This window comes from Camelina sativa, unplaced genomic scaffold, assembly GCF_000633955.1.
Source record: "Camelina sativa cultivar DH55 unplaced genomic scaffold, Cs unpScaffold00633, whole genome shotgun sequence".
Classification (NCBI taxonomy): Eukaryota; Viridiplantae; Streptophyta; class Magnoliopsida; order Brassicales; family Brassicaceae; genus Camelina; species Camelina sativa.
This window is the reverse complement of record NW_010921772.1, coordinates 26,423-37,765: the sequence shown is the minus strand read 5'-3', so window position 1 is coordinate 37,765 and position 11,343 is coordinate 26,423. Positions and strand designations below refer to the sequence as shown.

The 11,343-nt window shown below is 41.7% G+C and overlaps 6 protein-coding genes across 8 annotated transcripts in view; 2 read left to right on the top strand and 4 right to left on the bottom strand.

Annotated features, from left to right (window-relative positions):
* LOC104773743 (protein ECERIFERUM 1-like) overlaps positions 1-2,156 on the bottom strand; it is a 4,875-nt gene extending 2,719 nt beyond the window's left edge. Inside the window, exons 1-5 of the mRNA XM_019242739.1 lie at positions 2,040-2,156; positions 1,693-1,916; positions 1,369-1,601; positions 1,007-1,226; positions 10-246 (exon numbers count right to left, since the gene is read on the bottom strand). Coding sequence (XP_019098284.1) covers positions 10-246; positions 1,007-1,226; positions 1,369-1,601; positions 1,693-1,916; positions 2,040-2,099 — 974 coding nt within the window. The 5' untranslated portion in view covers positions 2,100-2,156. The remainder of the gene's footprint in view (positions 1-9; positions 247-1,006; positions 1,227-1,368; positions 1,602-1,692; positions 1,917-2,039) is intronic.
* Positions 2,157-3,059: 903 nt separating this feature from the next.
* On the bottom strand, positions 3,060-6,211 carry LOC104773742 (protein CER1-like 1). Its single transcript, XM_010498395.1, has 7 exons — positions 5,606-6,211; positions 5,296-5,515; positions 4,817-5,207; positions 4,183-4,290; positions 3,885-4,085; positions 3,531-3,803; positions 3,060-3,411 (listed from the first exon to the last, which is right to left on the bottom strand). The coding sequence occupies exons 1-7, from the start codon at positions 6,120-6,122 to the stop codon at positions 3,232-3,234; spliced, it is 1,890 nt and encodes a 629-aa protein (XP_010496697.1). The 5' UTR covers positions 6,123-6,211; the 3' UTR covers positions 3,060-3,231.
* A 461-nt stretch (positions 6,212-6,672) lies between these two features.
* LOC104773737 lies at positions 6,673-9,437 on the top strand. 2 transcript variants are annotated; one of them, XM_010498389.2, is made up of 3 exons: positions 6,673-6,866; positions 7,006-7,610; positions 9,354-9,437. In XM_010498389.2, exons 1-2 carry the CDS (start codon positions 6,788-6,790, stop codon positions 7,599-7,601), a joined length of 675 nt encoding a protein of 224 aa, XP_010496691.1. In that variant the 5' UTR covers positions 6,673-6,787; the 3' UTR covers positions 7,602-7,610; positions 9,354-9,437. The 2 variants fall into 2 exon arrangements, with proteins under 2 accessions (XP_010496691.1, XP_010496690.1); XM_010498388.2 differs by lacking the exon at positions 9,354-9,437 and having other exon boundaries at positions 7,006-7,694.
* LOC104773740 (metacaspase-1-like) lies at positions 7,667-9,335 on the bottom strand. Of its 2 annotated transcripts, XM_010498392.2 has the most exons (3): positions 9,073-9,335; positions 7,918-7,946; positions 7,667-7,840 (listed from the first exon to the last, which is right to left on the bottom strand). In XM_010498392.2, the coding sequence occupies exons 1-3, from the start codon at positions 9,233-9,235 to the stop codon at positions 7,781-7,783; spliced, it is 252 nt and encodes an 83-aa protein (XP_010496694.1). In that variant the 5' UTR covers positions 9,236-9,335; the 3' UTR covers positions 7,667-7,780. The 2 variants fall into 2 exon arrangements, with proteins under 2 accessions (XP_010496694.1, XP_010496693.1); XM_010498391.2 differs by lacking the exons at positions 7,667-7,840; positions 7,918-7,946 and adding an exon at positions 8,791-8,966 and having other exon boundaries at positions 9,044-9,325.
* LOC104773739 lies at positions 8,103-8,813 on the top strand. Its single transcript, XM_010498390.2, has one exon. The coding sequence runs from the start codon at positions 8,118-8,120 to the stop codon at positions 8,721-8,723; it is 606 nt and encodes a 201-aa protein (XP_010496692.1). The 5' UTR covers positions 8,103-8,117; the 3' UTR covers positions 8,724-8,813.
* LOC104773741 (metacaspase-1) lies at positions 9,410-11,219 on the bottom strand. Its single transcript, XM_010498394.1, has 5 exons — positions 10,737-11,219; positions 10,188-10,518; positions 9,964-10,084; positions 9,661-9,882; positions 9,410-9,583 (listed from the first exon to the last, which is right to left on the bottom strand). The coding sequence occupies exons 1-5, from the start codon at positions 11,113-11,115 to the stop codon at positions 9,524-9,526; spliced, it is 1,113 nt and encodes a 370-aa protein (XP_010496696.1). The 5' UTR covers positions 11,116-11,219; the 3' UTR covers positions 9,410-9,523.
* Positions 11,220-11,343: the final 124 nt, after the last annotated feature.

Genomic DNA, 11,343 nt, shown 5'->3' with positions numbered 1-11,343 from the left:
CGCATGAACCATCTATAAGAGAAAGGGTAGGAGGCAAATGAGGCCAAGCCAATGCGCAAATGGTATATGGACTCTGGCGTCGTCAAGTGAGTTAAGTGCACCACATCCACTTTATCTTCTCCTCTTTCTAGAGACTTCTCGTACAATGTATCTGTGGTTTCATCCATTGTGCCGTAAATGTAGTCATACAAGGGCATAAAGAGGGAGTAGTTGGTCCGGAACTGCGTGTGGTGCAGCGAGTGGAATCTGCAATTCTCATACTCCATTAACTCATCGAAATTGAAAAGTAGTTCATCATAACAAATATAAACTGTAAATTTTTATTTGGTTAGACTAACCTTGCGCTAAATTAATACTGAAAACAAAAGACAAATATTTAATTTAAGTAATGTATCAAGAAGGTTAATATATATATATATATATATANATATATATATATATATATATATATATATATATATATATATATATCAAAGGATGATTGGTTAGAGAAACTATTAATAAGTAAAGTTATGGGAATTGGAGTATATGTACCGAGTCTGTGCTGATAAGTTGAGCGATATAGATATTTTAAATAGATTCTTTTTGTGGTCCAGGGATTCTGTAGTTGACGATCATTCATAGTAAGAATACAAACAATATCACGTCACCTTTTTGTATACAGGAAAGGAGAATGTGTATGAAGTCGATTATAATAACTAGCATATAAACCAAAGTATTCGTATGTTTTAATGTTTGCTTAGATTCTGATACGTAATCGAGAATTAACTATTTGTATCAGATATCAAAAAAGGTTTCTAGTTAGTGCTTAATTATATGCCAAATTGCTTTCCAAAAGTTTGGTATTAATTTAATTATATATATATATATATATATATATATTTATTTATTTTTCTCTCTTCCCCTAGCTCCTGCTAGTCTCCTACTCTCTATATATATATATATATATATATATATAATATATGAATTATATATGAAACATAATTAGGAGATGTAAATGACTTACGAGGGAGTGTAACAGATGAACTTGAGGGGAGGAAAGAGGTGGAAAAGGCGCTTGGGGATGAGCTCGAAATTGCAGTGTCCCATGTTGTTCATGAAGTCAATGTAGATTATGTATCCGGCAAACGAGGCTATGGACGCCGTTTTCGTTAGCAACGTCGTAAGTAGTGGTATCGCGAAGAGCATGAAGTACGCTATGTGCTCGGCAAACGGATGTATCACCGCTGCATATATTGATGATAATCCCATTAATTATATATAGCTACTAATTAATTAGGACGTTAATTAAACTATATATTTTACGTATGTTAAACAACATTCCAAAATATATGCGGCATAGAGATCAAGGTTATAAACAAGAGTTACAAGTGATGGGTTCAGTGACGATAGATGAGTGGTGGTGGGAATGGTAGCGGGAGTAAAGATAGTGGTGGTGGAGAGCTTTGTGGAGCCAATAATAGAGAAACTCCACCGGTCCAGCGTGAAGCAGCGCCGCCATCAACACTCCGTCGGTCCTCCACCAAGGAAGTTGCTTGGCCTCCGGCAACAGGCAGATGCCTGTATAAAACAGCACTCCGTTGAACAGTATTTGGTCATCCCTGTGCATGTAATTATATATCCGGAATTAATTTGTGAAATACACGCTTACTCGCATGGTAGGAAGAAAGATACAAATTAATAAAAACGCACCAATTGGTTTCCCTATCGACTTGATTGAAGTCGATTCCCTTGTCGACGATGCGCCTCTTTCCCTTGGACGTATAGTAACGGGACAGAGAGATCCAAACCTGGTTGTGCAGAATTCTGAAGAGCAAGAAAGGGAATACGAGGGAGTACCCGATATCCCTCGTCTCCGGATCATCTGTCACAAACCTGTATGTGCTGTGGACCACCCATGGTGCTACTACTATGTACTTTTGTATTGTTTCCACGTCAAAAAAAACATATATCAGCAACAAATTTCAATCATAAGCACGCGTCATAGTGTTAGTAAATTTTTAAAAAAATATTATATAGAAAAAAACCACAAAGTGCACCTTGAAGCTCCCGAGGGGTGTCCAAGGCCAATCGGTGAGGACTCCTGGTTTTGTGGCCATTCTACCGTCGAATGTAATATGGGTATGTGTGAGTCACTGTGTCTTTCTAACTCTTGTCAGCCAAGGTACACATTATATAGAAATAAAGGTAGCAAAGTCCTTTATTGTTAGACTGATAATGACGAAACCACCCCTATCTTCCCACCAGTCCAATTCCTTGTGATGGGGCCAGCTAAGACCAAACATGTACTACTCCCGTTCGATGCTCTCCACATGGATCCATATTTATGACACTCAGCTAATTACCCCCTCCCACCTTCATCGATGATCTGATCATATCCATGGCTTTGAAATGCACCGCTTAATTGATGGCGTCTTATATTTATTTATGGTTATAATTGAAAGTATACGGGTATATATGTCCCCATGAAAAAATACTACTAACCAAGTTGGGCATGTGTTAGGTATTGATGCTTATTGCTTGGCAACTACTAGCCAATCAAAATCATGCACGTTGAAGCGTTGCGCCAGCTAGTATCTGTTGCGCTCCAACATTAAATGGGAGAAATTAAAAGTGAAAATATCTATACGTACAGGAGGCTAAGACCAAGAAAGCGCAACCTCTTAAGCGAGCTTTGAATAGTACTTGTCCGTTTCTTTTTTAGTAACTCCATCTCTCACGCCACAAATTATATATGTATACGTATACCCTACCCCTCCTAAATTAGGTAGCGAGTGGACCATGCATGGGTAAGGACCATTTAAGTAAAACCTCGTCAAGTTTTTGCAACTACTTTGATTTGATGATGCACCCAGATATTGTTTTAGTTTTTATGTTATAGAAAGGAAAATATGCACACAAGCACTACTTAATCAAATGCTTTAGTTTAGATGTAATCAAATCACTGTTTCTAAAAAATGTATATGTAGTTTTCAAATTTTAACTAATTGAGTATATCAATCGATGTAATTATTTGTCCATATCCTATAGAATATATATGTAGTAAAGCACATGGCAGCAAGCATAAATAATTAAGATGCAGCTAGCTAGTACTTATATAGTCTATAAAAATACATGATAAATAACACAAAAAAGCTTAATTAGTTATGTAATATGAAAACAAAGCTTAGTTTCGGAAGAGAAGTAGATTAATCAAGGCGCGCAGGGGATATATATAAGAATATGAAAAGCTCATAGATGAGATGGTGGGAGAATCAGAGGTTGGAAATCATGGCGAAGAGCAGCTTCCCAGATGGTGTGGAGACGGAAGAAGTTGCAAGTGTTGCCGCAGTCATGCTCCTCCCAACCCTCAAGTGCATGCACTATACCTCCTATTTTCCAGGCACTCATCACCCTCCTCCCAAGCCAGTTCTACAACAACAATTTATTCATTACACTATGCATACATGATACATCTATCAATTCTAATATAAAAGTAACAGATATATATATATATATATATATATATCTATACATATTCAAATATGTACCTCACAGGAGTCGATGTTTTGGGCAGACTTGGGAACACGCATAGCTGGAGTGGAGTGGTAGAAACAGTCCTTGCGGAGTTTCTTCGGAGGAAAGTGAGAAAAGGGGACAAAGAGGGTTCCTTCTTTTGCTTTCATCTGCTCTTCTTTCTCTATTCCATCCCCCACCAACCACACCTTTGGGGAGTAATAACTTTTGTTTGTAGACAATACCAGATTCTTGACGACCCCAGATTGGATGAGTTTGATGTGTTCCTCTTTGCGTAACAATACCACCTATACGTACACATTAATTACTACGTTAGTTTTTGTTTGGCTTGAGAAGATGAGTACATTCCAGTTCTCATATTTATACACCTTGACGCCCTTTTGGCATAGAGCAAAGACAACGGCCGACGCAACCTTTGTGAGATTTCCTCTAAAGACAATCTCTGTGGTTTCCTTAGGAATATTGTTGACCACCACCGCAGCTGCCATGCTGCTTCCATCCACTAGTCTTATCTTCAACTTTGGATACTTTTGCACGTACATCTCTCCATACCCGTTTAGCTCCGCCCGCTTATTAATCGTGTGTTAATTAGTTACTTATCCAATAGTTATTCAATATTCATATATATATATATATATATGATAGCTTTGAAGTAAATAAACTTACATTGTTCATGAGGCCAAGACTCATTACTTTTACACCCTTTGCATCTGCTTCAAGGATAGCTCCCTCTATTAAGTTGTTGATGGACTCATGGTGGCGCTGTGATTTATACTGCGGCCGCATGTTTTATGTGACAAAATTAATTAGTAGTAAACTTTAGATGAAATTACAAAAGGTATACCCACGAGAAAATATTTATTTGTTTAAATTACAAAAATTACGCACGCATGTAGTGTTGTTTGTTTGGAAAATAGTTGTGAAGCCCAACATAAAAAGAAAACCCGTACGTTTGTGTCAAGAGAGAGAGAGAGAGAGAGAGAGAGAGAGAGAGAGAGAGAGAGAGAGAGAGAGAGAGAGAGAGAGAGAGAGAGAGAGAGAGAGAGAGAGAGAGAGAGAGAGAGAGAGAGAGAGAGAGAGAGAGAGAGAGAGAGAGAGAGAGAGAGAGAGAGAGAGAGAGAGAGAGAGAGAGAGAGAGAGAGAGAGAGAGAGAGAGAGAGAGAGAGAGAGAGAGAGAGAGAGAGAGAGAGAGAGAGAGAGAGAGAGAGAGAGAGAGAGAGAGAGAGAGAGAGAGAGAGAGAGAGAGAGAGAGAGAGAGAGAGAGAGAGAGAGAGAGAGAGAGAGAGAGTAAAATGCTTACGTGAAAGGAATACTTGGGAAGGAGGTGAGAGTGAAGGGTGAGGTGACGGAGACGGTTTCGCTCAAAGACAAAGGTGCGCGAGGAGAGAGCGGAAGTGAGAACAAATGAGCATAGGAGAGTGAAGGGCCACATGAAGCATGTGAGATACCATGGGGATCGATTCCACAAGGGGAAAGAGGAGAGGGAAGGGAAGCCAAGGCGCATTTGGTAGATGGAGTCGTGTGTGGTGAGGTGAGTGAGGTAGATGACGTCGGGTGAGTCCTCCTCTCTCTCCAAGGACCTCTCGTATAGTGACTCGCTCAACTTATCAGTTGTCCCGTAGATGTAGTCGTATATCGGCATGAACAGAGAGTAGTTGGTCCGGAACTGCGTGTGGTGGAGCGAGTGGAACCTTCAACGTATTTGATGCCATGTTATATATGCATGCATACACAGTATTCAAAATCTAAATAAATAGTAGTGCTTTACAAAGGACGTACGAGGGGGTGTAGCATAGGAACTTGAGGGGAGGGAAGAGGTGAAAGAGACGCTTAGGGAAAAGTTCGAAGTTGCAGTGTCCCATGTTGTTCATGAAGTCAATGTAAGTCATGTATCCAATGATGGGAACAATGGAGAGGATCCCACACAGGGACGCTGTTACCATGGGTATGGCAAAGAGTAGTGAGTAGGCGATGTGCTCGGCGAAGGGGTGCACCACAGCTGCCAAGTTTGATTTAAGATATTTATGGATGTATCTATAGATTAGAGAAATTAATAGAAGATAGAAAAACGGTGGATGAAGGTACGTACACGTGATGGGCTCGGTGACAATAGAGGAGTGGTGGTGAGAATGATAGCGAGAGTAGAGGAAGTGGTGGTGTAAAGCTCTGTGGAACCAGTAGTAGAGAAACTCGACAGGACCAGCGTGAAGCAGAGCCATGAGGAGGGCTCCGTCTAGTCTCCACAGAGGAAGATGGGAGGCGCCTGGGAGCTTGATGTTGGCGAGATACATGAGGAGAGTGTTGAAGATGATTTGGTCATCCCAAGTGCGCTCTCGGTCCACTTGCTCAAACTCAATGGGCTTGTCCACGATTTTCCTCGTTCCCTTAGCCGTCCTCTGGCGCGACACACTGATCCATATCTGGCTGTGAACTATTCGCCACAGCATCAACGCGACTATCATCAGTCTGCTGAAGTCTTTCTCCTCATCCGCAACAGTCACGTACGAGTGCATGCTCGCCATCACAAACGGGGCCACCAAGAGGTACTTGAAGCTACCAAGGGGACTCCATGGCCACTCCGTCAGAGCTCCGGGCTTCGACGCCATCAAAAGGTACTTGAGCTAGTCTGCTGTCGAAGAAATGTTGGAGGAAACTGCAGTTTTGGAGATACTTGTGAAGTGCAGTTCTTGTTTAGAATGTGACATAATATAGAAATATAGAGGCATTACCACCATGTCCATGTGGGATACTGCGAAGAAGCACATGGTGATGGGGCCCTCTTTACCACATTAGAAATGTTGCAGCAATAATTATTTTAAGAAAAGGAAGAAACCTCAAACTTCAAAGTTCAAATACGTAAGGAGAGGAGCCAATGGGCGCATTGATTGATGATTATTGAAGAGTATGACTTGCCAAAATTTGGCTTTTACCTCTCTCTGTTCAGACATCAATGTTATCGGCCTACCTCCACCGGCCCCCAATGCCGCCCATTTAATGAAGTAAATGAAATTCAAGTCACGTACTTTCCTTCTTTCTTCATTCAATTACATTGGTTGGAGCCCAACATCAAAAAGCCCATTGCCGTTTTTTTTTCTTTTTTCTCACGGCATTTATTTTTTTCCACTAAAAGAAATAATATCACAAAGGAGGGGACCAGCAAGCTCCAGCTCCATCTCCATCAAGCTCATCTACCTTTTTTTTTCTTTCAAAAACAATAATAATTTCGTTCCTCTTTTTTTTTTTTTTTTTCTTTTTCCCTGAAATCCGCGAGATGAAGAACAAAGTTAGCCTTCTGGAGTCGATTTTACTGTTTCTCTCACTCTCAGAGCTAGCTAGCTCCAAATTTCACGGTATATTCTTTTCTTCTTCAATGTGTAAAGTCACTACATATGCGAATATGGAGTTGGATTTCTCGTTCAGCATTTGGTCAGCCTTTCTATGATTTCGCTTACAACTCTTAGGCGGGACTAAGTTTTAGAATGGTTGCAGGAAATCCAGCTCATGAAATGGTGAGCATCTTGAACCGGAACAGAACATCCCAAAAACTCACCAACCTAAATGAGAATCCTGGCCTTGGTTGCATGGCTCTCCAGTATGTTGAGTTCTGCGAGGGGAATTGCAATGTCAACAACACTCTCGGCTGCGAACCCCCTGAAGACGACTTCACTCAGGTTTTTGCCCCAAACTGTGGTGTAGAACTTCCCACTTTTGGAGCCATAACAGGCCATATCCTCGGCTGCAGCTCTAAGTATGTAGCACCAGAAGTCGCTTTCTCAGACATTCTCTTCAGAGATAACAAAACCTTGTCGGTGCTTAGAAATAGGTCGCACACCGAGGTTGGAGTGGGAGTGGCTAGGTTGCATAAAGGTACCTTCTTTTGGTGCCTTCTCTTTAGCGATGGTGGGACAAACTCCTCCTTTGCTCTGGAAGATAACGGCCGGGGCATCAAACAAAGAAGAGGCTGCTACAGCGGAAGTGCTTTTCCTTGTAGCAATGCACACATGATTTGCATGCGCCTTCTCAACAGCTTTCTGGGAATTCTCTTGTCTTCCTCCTGTCTATTTAAGCAACACCTTACGAGTTGATTCTCAAAGGCAAACCATTGCTTGTTGTTTGGAAGGACTAAAGAATATGGCACATTTTGTGTTAATGAAGCACCAAATCAATGTTTTCCTTTATTCTTTGGAAAGAAAAAAATAGTAACAACTGGTTAAATGGACAGAATTTAATCGCACTCGCTATACATAAAAGTGAGTCGTCTTTACTAGAGAATGAAAGGCTTTGCATAGACATCGAATGGTTGACAAGCAGTTAGCTGAGGCTCCTGTCAAAACAGATCAAAATAGATTTAAGAAAAATTACCAACCTGTATCAACACAATAGAGTAAGAAAGGATTGTACCTGTCTTAATCCCCCAATTGCACTTCCCCCTGTCAGAAGCATGCTTAGCACAGTGGTAACAACTCCACTACCACCAATACCACCACCATCATTNTGTAAAGTCACTACATATGCGAATATGGAGTTGGATTTCTCGTTCAGCATTTGGTCAGCCTTTCTATGATTTCGCTTACAACTCTTAGGCGGGACTAAGTTTTAGAATGGTTGCAGGAAATCCAGCTCATGAAATGGTGAGCATCTTGAACCGGAACAGAACATCCCAAAAACTCACCAACCTAAATGAGAATCCTGGCCTTGGTTGCATGGCTCTCCAGTATGTTGAGTTCTGCGAGGGGAATTGCAATGTCAACAACACTCTCGGCTGCGAACCCCCTGAAGACGACTTCACTCAGGTTTTTGCCCCAAACTGTGGTGTAGAACTTCCAACTTTTGGAGCCATAACAGGCCATATCCTCGGCTGCAGCTCTAAGTATGTAGCACCAGAAGTCGCTTTCTCAGACATTCTCTTCAGAGATAACAAAACCTTGTCGGTGCTTAGAAATAGGTCGCATACCGAGGTTGGAGTGGGAGTGGCTAGGTTGCATAAAGGTACCTTCTTTTGGTGCCTTCTCTTTAGCGATGGTGGGACAAACTCCTCCTTTGCTCTGGAAGATAACGGCCGGGGCATCAAACAAAGAAGAGGCTGCTACAGCGGAAGTGCTTTTCCTTGTAGCAATGCACACATGATTTGCATGCGCCTTCTCAACAGCTTTCTGGGAATTCTCTTGTCTTCCTCCTGTCTATTTAAGCAACACCTTACGAGTTGATTTTCAAAGGCAAACCATTGCTTGTTGTTTGGAAGGACTAAAGAATAGATGGCACATTTTGTGTTAATGAAGCACCAAGTCAATGTTTTCCTTTATTCTTTGGAAAGAAAAAAAATAGTAACAACTGGTTAAATGGACAGAATTTAATCGCACTCGCTATACATAAAAAGTGAGTTGTCTTTACTAGAGAATGAAAGGCTTTGCATAGACATCGAATGGTTGACAAGCAGTTAGCTGAGGCTCCTGTCAAAACAGATCAAAATAGATTTAAGAAAAATTACCAACCTGTATCAACACAATAGAGTAAGAAAGGATTGTACCTGTCTTAATCCCCCAATTGCACTTCCCCCTGTCAGAAGCATGCTTAGCACAGTCGTAACAACTCCACTACCACCAATACCACCACCATCATTCCCTGTATTCCTTATTGTGGTGCGCATCGAATTCAGAATGCTTCCATAGGTTGTGCCTTGTGTGCTGCGTTCTATGGCTTGAATAAAACAGAATGTCATAGCACCTGTAGACGTGATCTTTGACAGCGCCTATACATATGTAATATGTTTCAATCATGAGTGGAAGAAGCAAGCAACTACAATTGGAAGGCGTATGACTAGATTANGATTCTCAAAGGCAAACCATTGCTTGTTGTTTGGAAGGACTAAAGAATATGGCACATTTTGTGTTAATGAAGCACCAAATCAATGTTTTCCTTTATTCTTTGGAAAGAAAAAAATAGTAACAACTGGTTAAATGGACAGAATTTAATCGCACTCGCTATACATAAAAGTGAGTCGTCTTTACTAGAGAATGAAAGGCTTTGCATAGACATCGAATGGTTGACAAGCAGTTAGCTGAGGCTCCTGTCAAAACAGATCAAAATAGATTTAAGAAAAATTACCAACCTGTATCAACACAATAGAGTAAGAAAGGATTGTACCTGTCTTAATCCCCCAATTGCACTTCCCCCTGTCAGAAGCATGCTTAGCACAGTGGTAACAACTCCACTACCACCAATACCACCACCATCATTCCCTGTATTCCTTATTGTGGTGCGCATCGAATTCAGAATGCTTCCATAGGTTGTGCCTTGTGTGCTGCGTTCTATCGCTTGAATAAAACAGAATGTCATAGCACCTGTAGACGTGATCTTTGACAGCGCCTATACATATAATATGTTTCAATCATGAGTGGAAGAAGCAAATACAATTGGAAGGCGTATGACTAGATTCGTTCGACTTACTGATGTGTCTGCCGAAGTCTGGTCATCATCACATCCACTGATCGATATGGCTTCCCCACCAGCTGTTCCTTTCCACAAACCTGACCTAGGGCGATGATCCTCCCACACATACTGCCCAGCTCTGTTTCAATAACAGAATATGGATGTCAGTTAAATATAACAAGCAGTAGGAAAGGTAAGCAACTTCAGTTTTAGCAGCAGCAGCAACTGAGGAGAGGAGTAACCTGTTCATTCTACATAGGAAGGGTAAATCCAGGACGGTGCCACTATGGCAAGCATCGATAATTGAATGGAGCTTGACACCATGGGGAAGAGGACGCACAATGGTAGCGTTGATCTCATCATCTACAATCATCCCCTGAGTTTCAAAGTCAAGGGGACAGAGTGTTTCATCATAGCCATCAACTTCATCACCGTTGTAGTTTCTTTGACGCGAACCATGACCCGAGTAGTGAAAGACAAGTGAGTCGCCTGCTGTGCATCCCTGTACGAGCCAATACAATGCCATCCTCATGTTTTGCTTAGTCGGGATACGATATGGATCAGTTTCTTCCTCTGCAACAATTTATGAGAATGATGGAACCATGTTCATGAACAATCATCTATTATGGAATTCGAACTTGCAAGAATCAATCAAAACTCAGTATGAAGAACAATTCACCATACTAGTTCAGGGCATTCTATTCTATGGTAAGTGTTTTTTTTTTTTTTTATCAGATTCAAAAATTCAAGTTTCCAAGTTAAACAACAATATAGGCATAGAAATACTGTACCGGTGAGCATGAGAATTGAATCTGGGGAGAATTTGAACTTGTTGATGAGAAGGTGTCGCATGCACTTAGCGTCGTTGATGCAGCCTTTGAGCTCGTGGCGAGAGAAACGGTACGAAATACCACAGATCACAGCCCTCTTCCTGCCATGGGGGTGAGGCAGCTGACCGGGAGGCGCGTGGATCTGGGGTGGCGGAGGAGAGGGGGAGGAAGATGGTTGAGGAGGAGGGGCGGTGCGAGGGTCGGCGATATGAGTAACAGCCTGGCAGAGAGCGCAGCGTATAGATCGGGCGCCGGATGGGAGCTGGAGAGGCGTCCGACAACCGGAGCAATTCACCAGCATCGGAGGAGCGTAGATGCTTGAAGGAGGTGGCGGGAACATTATTCTCAGAAGGAATCAATCAGGTGAAGAAGAATCCGATCACCAAACCAAATCATATGAGAGAGAGAGAGAGAGCGCGTGAGGAAGACGACACAGTCAATCAAAGGAGGCGGCACGTAGACGTAAGGAAACGTCAAATGCGATTAAGGCTTCACGAAAGCCCATTTAACAGTTTTAAGCCCAATGTAGTAGTCCCATACACTGGTTATGATTGGAATGGAAAAAACA

Bases quoted from the DNA above. Each gene is read 5' to 3' on its own strand.
- LOC104773742 (XM_010498395.1), bottom strand. From the start codon at position 6,122: ATGGCGTCGAAGCCCGGAGCTCTGACGGAGTGGCCATGGAGTCCCCTT. The intron at 4,086-4,182 runs GTAAGTTTATTT...ACGATTAATAAG, and splicing joins GTCTTGGCCTCATGAACAAT to CGGGCGGAGCTAAACGGGTA. The intron at 3,412-3,530 runs GTACATATTTGA...TTGTTGTTGTAG, and splicing joins AAAACATCGACTCCTGTGAG to AACTGGCTTGGGAGGAGGGT.
- LOC104773737 (XM_010498389.2), top strand. From the start codon at position 6,788: ATGAAGAACAAAGTTAGCCTTCTGGAGTCGATTTTACTGTTTCTCTCA. The intron at 6,867-7,005 runs GTATATTCTTTT...GAATGGTTGCAG, and splicing joins AGCTAGCTCCAAATTTCACG to GAAATCCAGCTCATGAAATG.
- LOC104773739 (XM_010498390.2), top strand. From the start codon at position 8,118: ATGGTTGCAGGAAATCCAGCTCATGAAATGGTGAGCATCTTGAACCGG.
- LOC104773740 (XM_010498392.2), bottom strand. From the start codon at position 9,235: ATGACATTCTGTTTTATTCAAGCCATAGAACGCAGCACACAAGGCACA. The intron at 7,947-9,072 runs GGGGAAGTGCAA...TGCTTCTGACAG, and splicing joins GCTAAGCATGCTTCTGACAG to GGGGAAGTGCAATTGGGGGA. The intron at 7,841-7,917 runs GTACAATCCTTT...CTGTTTTGACAG, and splicing joins CAATTGGGGGATTAAGACAG to GAGCCTCAGCTAACTGCTTG.
- LOC104773741 (XM_010498394.1), bottom strand. From the start codon at position 11,115: ATGTTCCCGCCACCTCCTTCAAGCATCTACGCTCCTCCGATGCTGGTG. The intron at 10,519-10,736 runs GTACAGTATTTC...AAATTGTTGCAG, and splicing joins TTCAATTCTCATGCTCACCG to AGGAAGAAACTGATCCATAT. The intron at 9,883-9,963 runs GTAAGTCGAACG...TTATATGTATAG, and splicing joins AGACTTCGGCAGACACATCA to GCGCTGTCAAAGATCACGTC.